The sequence below is a fragment of the Callorhinchus milii genome, unplaced genomic scaffold (assembly GCF_018977255.1).
Source record: "Callorhinchus milii isolate IMCB2004 unplaced genomic scaffold, IMCB_Cmil_1.0 Scaffold2, whole genome shotgun sequence".
Lineage (NCBI taxonomy): Eukaryota > Metazoa > Chordata > Chondrichthyes > Chimaeriformes > Callorhinchidae > Callorhinchus > Callorhinchus milii.
In genome coordinates, this window is record NW_024704743.1 from 53,456,344 (window position 1) to 53,472,688 (window position 16,345).

At 38.7% G+C, this 16,345-nt stretch overlaps 1 protein-coding gene across 1 annotated transcript; it reads right to left on the minus strand.

Annotated features, from left to right (window-relative positions):
• Positions 1-318: 318 nt before the first annotated feature.
• Positions 319-15,376, minus strand: gpnmb (glycoprotein (transmembrane) nmb). Its single transcript, XM_042346971.1, has 12 exons — positions 15,301-15,376; positions 12,321-12,476; positions 9,398-9,541; positions 8,666-8,839; positions 8,420-8,587; positions 7,160-7,483; positions 6,094-6,228; positions 4,819-4,921; positions 3,314-3,516; positions 2,208-2,286; positions 1,713-1,817; positions 319-656 (listed from the first exon to the last, which is right to left on the minus strand). The coding sequence occupies exons 1-12, from the start codon at positions 15,374-15,376 to the stop codon at positions 488-490; spliced, it is 1,836 nt and encodes a 611-aa protein (XP_042202905.1). The 3' UTR covers positions 319-487.
• Positions 15,377-16,345: the final 969 nt, after the last annotated feature.

The following is a 16,345-nucleotide window of genomic DNA, read 5'->3' on the forward strand; positions in this document are numbered from 1 at the left end:
AATTAGTATGAAGCCCTCATTAGCAAATGCATTTCTCCAAACATCCCTTTATAGTGATGGACTTAGAAAACAAGCAGCAGAGTAACCTCAGCAGCAGGATTTGAACAACTGCAAATAAACTAGACAATACACTGCCACCTTACCATTACTGTACTTTGCAGGGTGAAGAGAAATTACATTTTGTAGCAGAATGGAAAGAGTTAAATCAGAAATATGTTGAATAATTTTCACTATAGCATAGAGTTACATCAACAAGTGTTTGTTTCATCATATACAATAAAGATTTTTCATAGTACAGTTTCGCTTTTATCTTCAGGGAAAGGAGGGGGAACAAATGTTTCAAGTTGTAATCCATTTGTTCACAGAGAGGAGTCAAAGCAATGCAAGTGGGCGTTTCGATAATCGAGATTTGCTTAAGCAACACTGGTTCTGAGACGAGCAGTTAAATACTGCTCAACCAGGGCTCTTCTTCAATAAGGAGCTCCCATTAATTGATTCCAGGTGCATTCTTCAACAGGGGGCTTTTCTCATTGCTTGCAGTGAAAAGTACAGCCTTCAGGCTGTTGAAATACACACTGCTGTTTTCACCATTCACCACCATCTGTCTTTGGCCCACATTCTCCTGTCTGTTAACTGGTATATATTCTTTGTAACGCCTGCAAAACAACAACAACTTGAATTTATATGACGCCCTTCAGGGGGGTTGCATCCCAGAGCGCTATATAAAACAAGTTACATAACTTCAAATGATGCTTCTTTCTTAGTGTGGTGTAAATTTTGTCTAATTTATTGTCTCTTCCTTGTCCCCCATGCACCCTCCCCCTCCCCAGAAAAGCTTACAGTGTTGCTAATAATAAATGAAGCCCTTATACTATTGAATATAATAATATAATATTGAAATGTCTCAGTGCACTTTGTAGTAATTACTATTGGGTGTGATGACTGGGTGTTTGTGGGGAAATGCATTAACCAATTTGCACACAGCAATGTTCACATGAAGTGATTGACCTATTTTTGGTCATTTTACTTTATTTTGCAACTGGAATAATAAAAAAAATCACCCAAAAGAAAGGAAATATTTCTGCACCTGTAATTTCACAGTAACTGGTTAACTGGTCACAACTAATGTTTGTAAGAATTAGTTATAGATGCATCACACAATTAAAAGGTAGGTATGGATGAAGAAAGCTCTCAGCCCATATGTTCTTACCCTTCAAGATCACCACCATACCATCTTCCTATTGCAATATTAAACTATATCTTAATGTTGGGTGGTTAACAGCTGATTGGTATACTTTCCAAAGTACCTTAAGTTTATAAAAATAATCTATCAGTGTTTTTAAGTTTCTGAACACTGGATTGTACACAATAGAACTACATAGAACCTACAGCAAGCCATTCAGACATACAGGATCCAATTTAGTTATGTGATCTGGAAAGACACCAGAGACACTCATTTCAACAGATGTTAGAATTTTAGACTGAAAGATTTTCATTTTGAAATTTAATTTGGGCAAATATAGGACTGCACCCAATTACTTTAGAGATGGAACAGTAAAAGCATTTATTTGTCTTCAGAGAGGGAATGGTACCTGAATGGTTTCAGAACTGTACTCTTCATTCTGATATCTTGTAAATGCTTTGGTTGGCAATAGAAACATTCCAAAAAACAGTTTAGGATTTCTCTCATCCTGGAGGAGAATTAAACTTACCTATAAAATAAGCCAGTCACACCAATAATAAGAATCACTAGACAGGCACCAAGTATTAGGATGGTTTGTTGTATTGTAGCATTGCTTGAACCTGTAAGTTTAAAACTATAATCAGAATTTGAACCTCAAAACATCTACTTTTTAAAAACAACATGGGCCACGCAAACATCATTCATTCTCTGGGATCTTCGTGTTTCAGTAACCTTCATTTATTGTTCTCTCCTTCACAATCGAAGTAAGGTTTATAATAAAGGAAACATATGACCCTGGCCAAAAGCAATGATTGGCTCAAGCACAAGTGTGATAGCAACTCCTATTGTAGTTTCAAGCAACAGAAGAGACAACTGAATCCTTCTTGCTCTAAAATGTCAGCAAAAGCCACCTTTTCCGTGAAGAGAGAAAAAGACCAGTTTTCTATTCCTAACCATTATCACACACACTGTATTGATGTATATGGGGAAAGACTATTCTCAGCTCTTATGGACCAATTGTTACCAACCACCCCCTCCCAACACCCTCAGTGTCCAAGAAGAATGGCCTCTTGGAAGAGGAGGACAGTTTATACAATTTGTACCTTCAGGAAGAAGAATAAGAGGAGCAATTACATTTAGTCAACAGACAAGAAGAGGGAGAAAATCTCTCCTGAGAATTTTCATGTCCAAAGAAAGAGGCCAATTAACCTCTAATGCACCATGAGCCTTGATTCATTCACATCACTGTCTCAGCTGTTTTCTGTGACAAGTGTCCCTTTCAAAGATTGGGAAGGAATTGGCAACCATTTCTGGCCAAAGTCAAATGACAAGAAATGTGGCCATTATGTTACCCTATAAAGTGATTTATGTCGCTCAATTTTATCAAAGTACTGGTTTAAGCAAAGCAGTCCCAAGCATGAATAAGTGCTCAGTTCACATTTATTCAAGTTTGAGAAGTTTAATTGCTGATTTAACATATACAGTTGCTGTGAAGAATTAGATCAGTTTTGGAGGGAGAACTCAATACAGATGTCAAAGGATATAAAAACAAAGGGGAAAAGGTGGCCAATGAAACAATTGATCAGCATCCAGATTGACATTCAGTTAGGAATCATTGCAGTGATTGAGACAGGGAAGTGTTTGAATAAAAAATGCTTTAAATATATGCACATATAGTGTCTGATCTGAAAGAGGCAATGAGGATCTTGAAATGGTGGCTGGAGAGCCAGAAAGGAAAAAAAAGGAGCAACACAAAGAAGGGTATACTTGTGAAGGGGATTGTGTCTAATCTAAATTATGTTTCTTCAAAAAAAAACTGGACTTGTATTTTTTCTGTACTCCCTGTCATCATTCTGTGCATCACAAAATCAAAGAGTGGTCTTCTCTGAATACATGCCATGCCTTTATAGAAGGGAATCAGGTGATCTCAAATACAAACTCAATCCAATGGTTATGTTGCACAAATGGCACTGAATCAGGCTGTGGGATAAGTAACCAGAGTGCAAGCAGAAACCTCAATTTGCAACAGTTGTAATAGTTGTAATAGAATGTTGTATTTTTACATAGTGAAGTCCAAAAAATTAATTGTTCTCATTACGTAAAGAAGTGAAGGCACAAATAGCCACATACCTTTAACTGATACTAGAGTACTAGCGACAGCTAAGCTAGTATTATCACTTAATGTAATATTCACACAGTAGATCCCAGATTGGTTGAATCCTCTACGAAGGGTAAAATGGCATATGTCAGCTGCTTTAATGGGATCGCAAATGATGTTCTTTGGCACCATGCATGATTTGTCTGCAATCACAGTGCACACATCAGTCGGGATACTGTAAGACACAAAATGTCCATAAAAGTAAGGCTTTCGATAAGACGTGGTTCTGGATTATAACTACCTATGTTATTTTGAAGACAATATTCAGTGAATAATAATCCTTGCATTTGATATAGCAGCTTTTCATATCTTTGAGGCGTCTCACTGAATGTACTGTAAAGTGGATTGATTGTGTATTTTGTGGGCAAATATAGAAATACAAGGAAGTTTAAACAGGCTCTCCAATGAAGTCTATAAATTTCGATCGCATTTAGATGAAAATCTATGCACAAATTGGCTGTTACATTGAGCTATAAAATAATCAATACATTTTACAGTAATTCCTGTGAAGCACTTTGAGATATCCTCGTGAAAGGAGCATGAAAGGAACTATATCAAATGCAAAGATTATTACTATCATTACTTCCATAGGCTCAGTTGATGTTCACTTAAGAGATGCCAATACTATGTCTTTATGCTACTAGGTAGTGTGCATTGAACATCCAGCCTCTGCCATATAGGGTTGAGCTCAAGATCCAGCACCAGTGCATTTGAGAGGAAGTTTTGTGTGTTGAGTGTAATCAGAACAAATACATGTTAAAACAAGAGAAATGTTGCTGATCTAACCAGCTTTGAACTGATCTACACCAATCTCTATGCTCTCCAAAACTAAAATCTTCAGTGGCATAGAACACAGAGAAATGGGATTTCATACTTAAATGATTCCCCCAACCCCACCTTTTGATGCAGAGTGGGGGATTTCTCCATAAATATGATAGCGACAATTAGTGTTTAATTGTGTGTGAGAGAATGCCTAAGTAAATGAATTGAATCTAACCTTTCCAAAGAGGTTATATACAATATTCATAGAATAACTTTTACTCATCCATGATTGAATCATCTGTTGGTTAAACTACAATTTTTTTAATTAAGCGTGGAAAGGCTTTTCCTGACTTGGACAGTTCAGATGGGAATGTCTCACAATGCTACAAATCGCCAATGACAAGTTACTTTATTCTTTGTAAAAGAAACAGCGACAAGTATAACTGTAAGTAAACCTGCGAATGGTAAACCTATGGAACAGGCTCCCGAGGGTGACGGTTGAAGCAGGAAGTGTTGATTCATTCAAACACAGATTAGATAGTTTTCTTTTAGGAAATAACATTATGGGATATAGTACATAGGTAGTTCAGGACATATGTGCATGCGACCGCCAGGAAGGTGGAAGACAAACTTGATGGACCTTGGTCTTTTTTTTGGCTAGCATTTCTTATGTTCTTAAGTAAGTATGTGATCTTGAATAAAGTCAGCCCCATACCTGCCATTGCATGTGACAACAAAGTCTACCATGGAATTTGCCAGAGGTTGTGTGGCAACTTGAACACTGGTCATCTGCACAATCTTCATTTCAAGTATTCCATCTGACAAAGATAAAAAAAAATTCTGCTGCATTTTACATATACCTACAATCTTAATTCTACAAAAGCATTTAAGAGACATGTGCTATTGCATTAAAAAAAATTACAAGCAAGCGGTTGTAAAGTGTTTAGTCCAATTTTTTCCTATTTTATTATAACAATATTCAGTAGAACTACTAGACCATGTGTCAATTCAACATGATTTCCTTGTTAAACTGACACAATCTCAATATACAACATATGATCTTCTTCTCCAGCTTCGACTCCAGGTCTGGCAGACATGAGGGCCTGGATCAGCGAAAACTTCCTACATCTAAATGTTGACAAGATGGAAGCCATACTCATTGGCTCCTATCAATGTCTCCTATCCTGTGGCTTTTATCTCCTCTATACTCCGCACCCCCATCACACCAGCTCTAGCCAGGCTCCACTGGATCCCTATCGCCGAAAAGATTGATTTCAAGATCCTCACACTCGTTTTCAAATCCCTTCATGCCCTGGCACCTCCCGACCTCTCTGACGTGCATACCCCTCAACCCGCAGCCTCCGCTTGACTGTCTCTGGCCACATGCCCCCCATTCCACCATCGGTAGCCGTGCTTTCAGCCACTAGGTCCCGAAACTCTGGAACATTCTTCTTCTATCCCTCCATCTTGCCCCTCCCTTCCCCATCTTCAGGTCGCACCTGAAGACCTTCCTATTCAACCGTGCCTAAGAGACACCTCTACCTCCCCTGGTTCGGTGTCATGCTCCGCCACTGTCAAGTGCTCTGGGATGCTACCCTGCACGAGGGGCGCTATATAAAAGCAAGTTGTTGTTGTTGTTAATCCTTTCTCTATCCAGTTGAGGGAATAGTTGTAGGAGCAATCTAATCCCAATTTGGCTTTGCATTAAATGTAATATAAGTGCAATCTAACTGCAATTGTTTACTTAAGATTTTACAATCTAAAAATTCCCATCTGATCGACTGGATGACCCTTAACATGTGTAATGCTATTAAAGCTGGTGAAACAACCAGCTCTTCATTAACAGTAAAAACTTACCAGTTAGCTATGTCACTGCCCCATTGTTTGGGCAGGCTTTAGCTTTCATAACTACAAATTCGAATTGATTAACTCACAAATCCTCAAAAAGTGTCACTGTAACTGCACAACACCTTCAGAAAGAAATACCTACCAACAATAGTGATGTTTGTTTTAAAGTAACCATATCGGGAGATATAGCAGTCTAAGCAGGGAGTCCGTCTCCTTGCCAACTGCATTGGCCTTCTCGTAGAGTTGGTGTTACCCATGGTCATTGGTGAGCCAGTAGCTGAAATGGTGCAAACAAGTTGTACAGATGACAAATTGATGCTGTTTGGTCAATGAGGATGTGTTTACAGTAAAGGAGATATTAGTTGCAAATAGATTTTTGCTTTACAAGTAAATACCAAACAACAGTTTTCTGAAATAGGTCAATATCTCAAATAAGAATGAATCAGTGGAACTATTACCAGGAACTATCACTATATTTTGAATAATAAAATCAGATTGATAGCTTTTCTATGAGGCAAATCTAGCTAGTTTACAAACAACAATGTTACAAAATTAACTCTTTCTCACCACTGATGAACTACAATATATCAATTTTGAAAAGGATAAGATATTTAATAAGATCTCCATTCAATCTTTTCTGAGTCTTGATTCTTTTGCATCGAGTATTATTCAATTTTCACTCTGATTTCTAAACTCTTCTCCCACGACAAGACACTTACTGGAGTTTGTTGCAGGAGACATGGTGCTTGTGGGTTCTGAAGTGTTTGTAGGCTGTTGAGTGGATGTAGATTCTGAAGCATGTGTGGATTTTGAAGGAGTTGTGGGTACTGGAGTTGTAGTGGATTCAGCAGTCGTGGTGGGTTCTCGAGTTGTGGTGATTTCTGCAGTAGTTGTGGGTTCTGGAGTAGTTGCTGTTTTCAGAGTGGTTATCACGAACACAAAACCAGGAGGGGTTACATTATGGCCAGGGTTAGTTTCCAGCAATATTAGGAATATAAAAATAAACTCCATTATATACTTTTGCATTAAGATATATTGTAAAGATAAACCTATTTGAGGAATATTTAGAATAATGAAAACTATATTAATAATTACCAAGTTAAATCAAGGATTAATTCTGAACTTAAACAATTGTTACATGTTTATAGTATGTACAAGGTTAATTTTGATATTTCACTGAATAATCAGGAAAAAAAACACAAGCCTACCACTTGTAGGGTTTGGTGTAGTAGTAGTAGGACTCATCGTGGTTGTTTTAATGGAGCTACAAGGGACTGGTATGATTGCTTCAACAGTCAGAGTAGGAGTGTATTGCCCCAACATTGTGTAATTGTGAGTTGTAGTTCGGACTTTTGAAACGGACTCATTTCCATCATCAAAATTCCAGCGGTAGGTTATGGCTGCCTTCTTTAGGTAGTTGCTGGGATCTTGAATTTTTACATTGAAAATCATTTTCAGATTCTTTATATAAACATTTTCATCGTTCTTGCATTTACTTTTCTGGGAAATAGTCACGAAAACTGGAATCTTGTCTGGAAGATAAAATAACTTTACAGTAAGACAACCAGAAATACAAGGTAAAAACTTATCATGTTTAATAGAGTTGTGACAATAAATGATATCTAGCACTCAGGTTTTGCTCCTCAATTTGTCTTCAACATAAACCGGACTACATGTCTCCAGCAGATACGAAACCGGGTACCGACAATCCTAATGCTCAACAATCAGCACATCTTCTAAAGTAGCAAAAGCAGCCAATCCTCTGGGTACTAATGACTCAGGCTTGAGAATGTAAATACATTTTACAATGGGGAAATATGTCTTATACAACAAGAACTTGCCATTATATAGCGGCCTTCACGCGGGGTAGCGTCCCAGAGTGCTTATGCTTATGTTATGAATGAAAACCTGTATATTATATTTCAGTCAAGGAAATATAAAATTACTATTCATTTTCATTTCATACAAAAAACTATGCAAACTTTACAAAAATCACATGAAGAACTTTGAGACATATTGACAATGTGAATCAGTGACATATGAATTGCAAGGATTATTATTATGATAAATACACTGGATTGATTTTTGTAGGCTACAGGCATAGTAGCCAACTATAATAATAATCATTACACTTAATTATAAATATAATTAATAATCATTTGCACCTTTCAAGTCAGGAGAACATCTTAAAGCGATTCACAGGATTCAATGTACAGTGGAGTGATTGTGTATTTTGCCGGCAGACATGGCAGTAAACTTGCTTTTGCTGCTGGCTTTTGGTTCTAGATTTTGCCCACAAAAATATACAGTCAATTCACTTTACAGCATATTCTGTGAAGTGCTTTGAGAAGTCTTGAAGACATGATCAAATGCAAGGATTATTATTATCTTTTTTGGGTGAACACAAACATTTTGAAACCAATGCACACTCCATAAAAAGATCAACCCAATCCTCTTGCTAGTCTTACCTGTAACAGTGTATGGGTCACTTGCTGTTGTAATTGGAATATACTTGTTCTTGCCATGATGATTTTTTCGGTAGACAGACAACTCCATCATGTGGTCAGCGAGTGTGATGTTAGTTGTATTGACAGAGAGCATCATCTTGGAGCCACCAGTTTGTTGATAATATTGACCTAAATTTGAAACAGGTTTGGTTAAGAAATTGTACCAGAGGATCTCTGAGACTGGAAAGAAATGTTCACTGTACCAACCTTGTGTGTGCCAGATATAAATAAAGTTCTTTCTCCTCCATTCTGTGTGTCTGGGGACAGGATGACCATCTGGGAAGATATTACACTTGGTAAATTTGGTGCAGTTAAACCAACCATAGTCATCAATCCAAGATGTCCAGTTGTACACATATTGACCAGGAAAGAATGAGGAGGCTGCAAAGTAAACAATAGTTATTATTAATAAATAAACTTATTATTATTACCACTATTAGTGATTCATACCACACAGAGGAATCAAACCTATAACTTGTAATACAGAAGAAAATCTTACGAAGAGTTTGAAATAAGCAATCTTCATCATACAACACCGACTTGAATTTATAGCACTTTTCCCATAGAGTAACGTCTCAAAGCACTCTACAAGAATGGGGTTGAACAATAAGGAAGGGAGAAGGGGAAAGGGGAGGTGGCCATAGGTGAGTTTGAAGAGGTAGGTTTTGAGGAGGGAAATAAAGATACATAGAGAAGGAGGAGTAGATGGAGGTTAGGGATGTAAGATCTGAAGTTCTGGGCCATCAAGGGTAGCATGGAGAGGCTGGGGAAGCACAGCAAACCTGAGTTAGCTGAGCAGATGGAGCAAGTGGAGGAGTAGGGTAGAAGATCAGAGAGAAAATGTCCTGTTGAAATGCTGCAAATGCAGAAAAAAGACATTGCTAAGTTTTGTTCCTACGTAGCATTTCCAAGTCTGTTCCACTCTATAAGCATATTTACCATTTTTGCAGTTTGAATCATATATTATATCGCCATTATCATCCTCTTTCTGACATTTGGGAAACTCGAGCATGACAGCAAAGGTTACATTTGCTCCTACCAGGGTCGGTCCATCGTTGGTCAAGTGAGCTACTACTTTTCCACCTGAAAGAGCAAAACAACCAATAAGATTAGAGCATATGATATACAAATTCTAAACAATTCCTGCAAAACGCTTTGAGGCACCTCAACGTCATGATAAGGTACTATATCAAAGACAAGGATAATTATTATTTATTTTAATTATGGAGCTCATGTGGTTTCACAGTGAATAGAGCACATACACACAGCATAAGGTGATGCTGGTTTTGATAATAAGATAAATATTACCCTCCCCCCAGCTCATGCTTTTCAGGATCCAGCAAGTCCGATTCAAGTAACAATACTAACCACAACCCATCTCATAAACTAAGGTCTTCCCCAATAGAAGGGAAAGCCTTTTTCATGTTTCCAGTCTTACAATGCAGATCTTTTCAAAGATCTGGCATAATTTTGTGAAAATTATAATAATAATCCTTACATTTGGAATAGGTCCCAAAGGATTTCACAGGATATATTGTAAAGTGCAGTGACTGTGTGTTTGTGGGTGAAGTCTTAATTGTAGAAGGTTTAGCTAGTGCCCTGGGAGGAACTTACAGCTGTAGATTTCTTAGGCATATAGCGCTATTGTATGCCCTCACGATTTAGCATATTTCGCCCACAAAATATACAGTCAATTCACTTTACAGTATATTCTGTGAAGCGCTTTGAGTCGTTTAGAAGACATGATAAGATGCTATATCAAATGCAAGGATTATTATTATAATTATTGTGTATCACTTTTTTCTTAAATTGTGATATGACACATATCACAATTGTTTCATCCACTGATTAATAGAAAATACATTTTCTGAATAAATAATGGCTTGGATTCATTTTAATTCATGACTCAGATGGATAATTCGAACACACAACCACCACCACCCCCACTCCTCACCACCCCCCCAGGCTGTTTCATTGAATGTAATGCAACTTGAGGACAGGAATTTGCATTGAGCATGTCTTAGTGCCGTGCACCTCCCTTTTTGTTTCCTCCCAATTTCGTCCCCCCACCCCTTGTCCTGTCCTCCCCAAACCTTCATCCTCTGTAAAGGCAATTTTGCCTCGTACCGGAAAAGGTTCAACAAGTACCAGTCACCTCTGAAACCTGTGGCAGGCTATTAGACTACAGGGAACCATAACAGCTGAACCCAATACTATCCTTATCAGCACGCCCATACACCTATCTTCCCACAGGGGCTCAGGATAGCGACCGGAAACAGGACCCCTGGATGATTTTCCCCTCTCTAACTGACATGCTCAGGCCTAATGTGAAATCAACCAATTTCAGTGTGGACTAAGACTCAAACCAATGACCTACTAATATGGTCTTGTGATGCATCAGATATTGCCATTACCCAATAGACCATTGAGAGACTATATCACACAGCAAAAATAAAGTTTGTATGTCTCAAATAACTTTCTATCTGCATCCCATTATTTTATTTTGGTCAGCTGGCTTTGTGGAGTCCTGTAGCTCAGTGGTTAGAGCACTCGCTTTGCAAGCGAGAGACCCGAGTTCAATTCCAGGCAGAGGGCGAAACCTTGGGCAAGTTTCCTTACTCCACACGCCTAATAATAATCCCTCCAAAACAAAAAACTATAATAAATTGGTCATTTTCAATCTACGACTGTTTGTGGGACATTGCTGTGCGCAATTGGCTGCCGCGTTCGCCCACAAATATACAGTCAATTCACTTTACAGTGTGTTCTGTGAAGCGCTTTGGGACGTCCTCCCGACGTGAAAAGCGCTATATCAAATGCAAGGATTATTATTATTATTATTATATGCGGAAACCCATCACCATACTTGAGTGTCTCAACCAAACTTGGAATTCCCTGAATGCACTTAGAAATAGAAATTCCCATATTTGGAATGGAATGAAACTCTCGGTGGAGGGATGCATCCTGTTTACCTAATTCTACAGAGCATTGGTCGCAGATTGGGAATACCTGAGGCTTCGATGCTTAGGGTACTGCTGGATTTTAACCAGGTAGAATTGTATTGTTTGTCATTGAAAGCACTGGCAAGCCTGGCATCTAGTATGGAAGGTCCACTGCACCAATAACTCAAGTCTGTATTTCAATTTTGAGGCACAATGTGTGCCTACACTTATGAACTTAACAGTGTGGCATAAATGTTTCAGGTGTCCTATATTTCCAACACAGGCCTCAAAACAAATTTGCAAGAGCGTCAATGTTCATTTCTCGCACCACTACAGAGGCCTCTGATCATGAGTTGCTGAATCAGAAAACAGTTATAATAATACATTATATAGCACTTCTAACATCAAAGTGTCTCAAAGGACTTCACAAGTAAATGCTGTCAGGTGTTGTGACTGTATTTGCTGGCAGACACAGCAGCCAATTTGTGCATAATTAATCATGAGGTGAATGACTAATTTTATCCGAGGTTGGCCAGAAAGCCACGAGAAATTCCTTTCTCATTACAAAAAATGTCATAGGATTTTTAATATCCATCTGAATGGGCAAATGGAACATTGGCTTTAACATTTTTTCCATGGAATGAGCACCTCCAACAATGCAATGCTCTACCAGTGAGCAGTGAACAGTGTACAGTGAACTTAATAGCCCTACATGAGGCTTGAACTTACAACTGTCTGTGCTGCCAACTGAGCCAGGCTGTTGTGGTGTGGAAAAAATAATGCTTATTTCACAGATGACCATTAACAATCCAAACTTTCTCATCTTTAACTAAGCAAGATTCAACGTCAAAGAGGAAACATTTTACCCATCTAAATATAATCCCTGCAATACAAACAAAAATACTTTTACGTTTACTTACCTTTCCAACAGTGTTTCCATCGGATGTCGTTTTTCCTCCAAGAGGGATAGATTTGGTCATCCCAGGAATTGCTATCAGGGAGCCATCCAGGTAGATGGATAGAATGCCGAGAGGTGAAGAACAATTTCCTTCCATGGGTTAACACGTCACGGTAACCTGACAAAACAAAGAAATAATTGGAAGCACATCGGAATAAATAAAATTTTGTTTTGATTGCTAAACTTTTATCTGGTCACTGTACAGTGTGTAGAGCATAGGTGCACATTATCCAACTTATATCAATGCTTCCAAACCCCAGCACCTGCACAGAGATTTCAGGTCATGTGACTGTTCTATTTAGCTTATTACTTATTCACGTACATTACTGAAGTCAGAAAAATTAGAGAAAATGTTAGCACCATGTATGAAGGAGCAGTGAATGTGGAAAGTAAATGCAACCAATGTTTTCTCCTCTGGTTTACAATGTGCTAATACACACTATTAAACAGTACGAGTGATTTTGACATTTACAAATGGTTGGAAAAGTGCATTCTTCACTTGCTTTTTAAACACTAGATTTATCTGCTACTATTTTATCCCCAATTTCACTTGTAGAGCTACTTATTGTTTAAAAAAAGTAAACTAAGTACTCTGTATAGAATTATTAATCAAATAATATCAATTGAATAGCATTAGCATTGTATGCCAACATGATACAATCATTACCTTTTTTAAAAAGTCAATATTTAAGGAATTAGGATTGCATTCCTTATCCCTTCCCTGTTGCTAGGTCAGTGGCAAGTACAGTACGTAAACTCATTACAATATATCCCTCCATTCCTTCAACCTGGTGTACAGAATAATTTCTTAATATAGGAAAAAAAACTACAAAATATAAAGGGAGACGAAACAGCATCACAAACAAGATCAAATAATTCTGCTAATTCTAAAATATTGAAATAGAACTCATAATTGTGGAGTCCTGTAGCTAAGTGGTTAGAGCACTCGCCTTGCAAGCGAGAGGACCTGGGTTCGATTCCCGGGTGGGGCGAAACCTTAGGCAAGTTTCCTTACTTCACACTCCTCTGTTTACATAGCCGTAAGGTAGGAACCTGATTAGTCGATTGGTGGATCACTTTTCCGGGAGTAATAATCCCTTGGAAAAAATGTGGTTACTCAATTCATGACTGCTGTGTGCAATTGGCTGCTGCATTTCACCCACAAAATACAGTCAATTCGCTTTACAGTATATTCTGTGAAGCATTTGAGGCATCTCAATGATGTGATAAGGTGCTAAATCAAAGGGATGGATTATTATTATAAGTCTATCTGTAAAATATTCAAATTGGGATTTAATTTTTTGAAAACAAGAGCAGTTTGGGTTACAGGAAGAGAGGCAAACAATCTTAATCCTTTTCATGTGACTGTCAGATGACTACAGATCCACAGGATATTAGCAGTGTGGAAATTGATAGCGCTCTTGTTTAATGCTCTGCTTGAAAACAAATTACATAACAAAACTTTAAATCATAACAGTGATTAAAGTGCAACATATAGCTTCATAGCCCACAAAGTGCATTTACTGAACAAAGTGCTAACTTTGGTAAATCTGCAAGAATTTTCACAATAAATAAAACTTACAGAGAATGATACACACTCAACCAGTTCAGAGGTTATCTGAATGTACGCTTTTGTTTTGAGGCCCAGCTTTTTAATTTAATTATCTATAGCAAGCAAACTGGTAATTACTGCTGGGAACATTTCACAACGAGCAAACCAGCAGCCACAAAGACAGTTGTATCTGTGCACCGGAGCAGGAAAACACTGTACACACAGAGTACCAACCGTTTGCACTGCTTATCACTTTTCCTCATGTCAGTTCTTTTCCTCTCTATCTCCTCCTCTTCCTAATTTACTCTCCTCTCCTCATTCTGCTTCCTCTCCTCCTCCACCTCTATTGGCTCCTCCTGACTCCTAGAATTCTGCAGGAAGCTTTGTGGCCATTTTTCACTTGAGAGTAGACAACAACAAAATTACATTTATCTAGCGTCTTTCACATTGGAAGGATGTTCCAAGCTGCTGGACAGTTAAGGGTTTGCACCAAGCTAAGGGTTGGAATCAAGATGGGTGGAGGGTAGGGGGTTGGAGATGGGAGGGTGTCTGAAGGCATAGTCAAAGAGGAAGGTCTTGAATAGTAATAGACCATTCAAGACGTATGTCTGTAGGTAATTCAGCCAAAGCTCTATGCTGAACTCAGTAATGTCCATGCAAGTACCTTCAACTTACCTGAGCCACAACAAGAATCAAACTATGACTGTTGCAGACACGTATGCCTCAACACAGTACCGTTACTCTGAGTAAAGGGGAACTTCTATGACAATTTGTCCCTATTGTCCTGTTTGCCTTTCTCAATAAATAACTAAATTATCAATAATAATAATCCTTGTATTTGATATAGTGCCTTATCACATCGTCGAGCCATGTTTCACAGGATATACTATAAAGTGCAGTGACTACGTATTTCGGGGGTGAAATGTGGAAGCCAGTTGCACACAGCAATATCCCACAAACAGCCATGGAGTGGGTAACCAATTTTATTTGCATTTAAAACAAGGTTTTACACCGGTAACAGTCACATTGCTACAGAAGGCCAGGCCATCTCTAGGGCTGAAGTTACTTGCATTAATATTAAGTTACAGAGGTACCTCAGGCTCAGGGCAAAAGTTAAGCACCTTCCCATTCCCAAGAATGATAAGAGCAGACAACCAACAGCCCCAGAGATTGATTCCCGCACACACCAACACCAATCAACTTCATATGAAGATAGACAGAATATACATCAATAATTGTCCAGCAAGTGGCCCTGGGATAAAATGTATTTAACATGCTATACGTTCACAACTGGCAACAGTTAGTTGCTGAAATGGAAAGAAAATCTAAAAAAAATGAAAGAGGAGCCTGGCGAAGAGGGCTGGGAGGAGAAGGATAAAATACAGCTTACTTTTGCGAGCAGTTATCTCCAGGACTGATGCCAGGAAGGTGATGCCGATCAGTACTAAGAAAGGGAAAGCCCTCATGCTCAGGATTAACTGTGAGGATGAAGATGTTTTAAGACCAAGGCAAGATCCTGACTTCTGCTCACTGCAAATGTCTGTGCAACGACTCCAAGTGCTTTCTGAACACAGCCAAGGCTGACTGAGGCTCTCCCCAGCCAAATGAGCAATTTCATGGACTTATCATGTGATGGTCTAAATGAGAACCGACTGATTCCTCATTACTGTCAGCCAGTGGCTCCCCTCAACTCACTCAGATGTCTCTGAATCATTCCCCAATGATTTTGCTCGATCCGCTTGTGACCTTGAGGACACATGTTAGCACCACATCTGCGGGCTGGATCATGGTGACAAGGAAGAAGCGGGACCGACTCAGGGAAGAGGACTTGGCAACCAAAAGCTTGGTTTGGCTCACGATTACGTTGTGTTTCCATGTGGAGGGGGCATCACCTCTCACTGTAACTGAGCTAGATTCTCACATTACTCGGTGTCAAAGACCCACCTTAATTGTGTTTGGGAAATCAGCAGAAAGAAAGAGACGGGGTATGATTTGAGGAGGGGCATTTGGCATTGAAAGGGGAAAAAAGGTGAAACTTTAAGTAAATTGTTTTTTTTCCATTTGAGAAAAGAATCACATGTGGACTCCCCTCCATCTTTCGAATTTAACGCAAGGCGCCAATGTTTGGCATAATTCAGAACCCTGTCGCCAAGACGATCGTGCGAGGCAAACTGGATAAAATGTTTTTTTACACATTTATTTCAGGTGAAAGCAGGATTGTAAGTGATGCACACAGCCTCAGGTGGGAGTTGCACGTTGTTGTCTTGACTAATCAGCTGCCAGAGACGCTACCCTCTAGTTTTATACACCTCCAATCTCTCAACTAGAAGAGGTGGTTGGTTTCAACGTTTCTGTAGTGCTCAGCACCAGTGATTCTTTCCACATATAACGCATATAGTAACAATAATAATCCTTGCATTTAATATAGTGCCTTA

What these genes read in the sequence shown, in the direction of transcription:
- gpnmb (XM_042346971.1), bottom strand. Translation starts at nt 15,376, where the DNA reads ATGAGGGCTTTCCCTTTCTTAGTACTGATCGGCATCACCTTCCTGGCA. An exon ending in GGAGATAACTGCTCGCAAAA is followed by an intron (nt 12,477 to 15,300) that starts GTAAGCTGTATT and finishes TTGTTTTGTCAG; the next exon opens with GTTACCGTGACGTGTTAACC. An exon ending in ATGGAAACACTGTTGGAAAG is followed by an intron (nt 9,542 to 12,320) that starts GTAAGTAAACGT and finishes TTGCTCTTTCAG; the next exon opens with GTGGAAAAGTAGTAGCTCAC.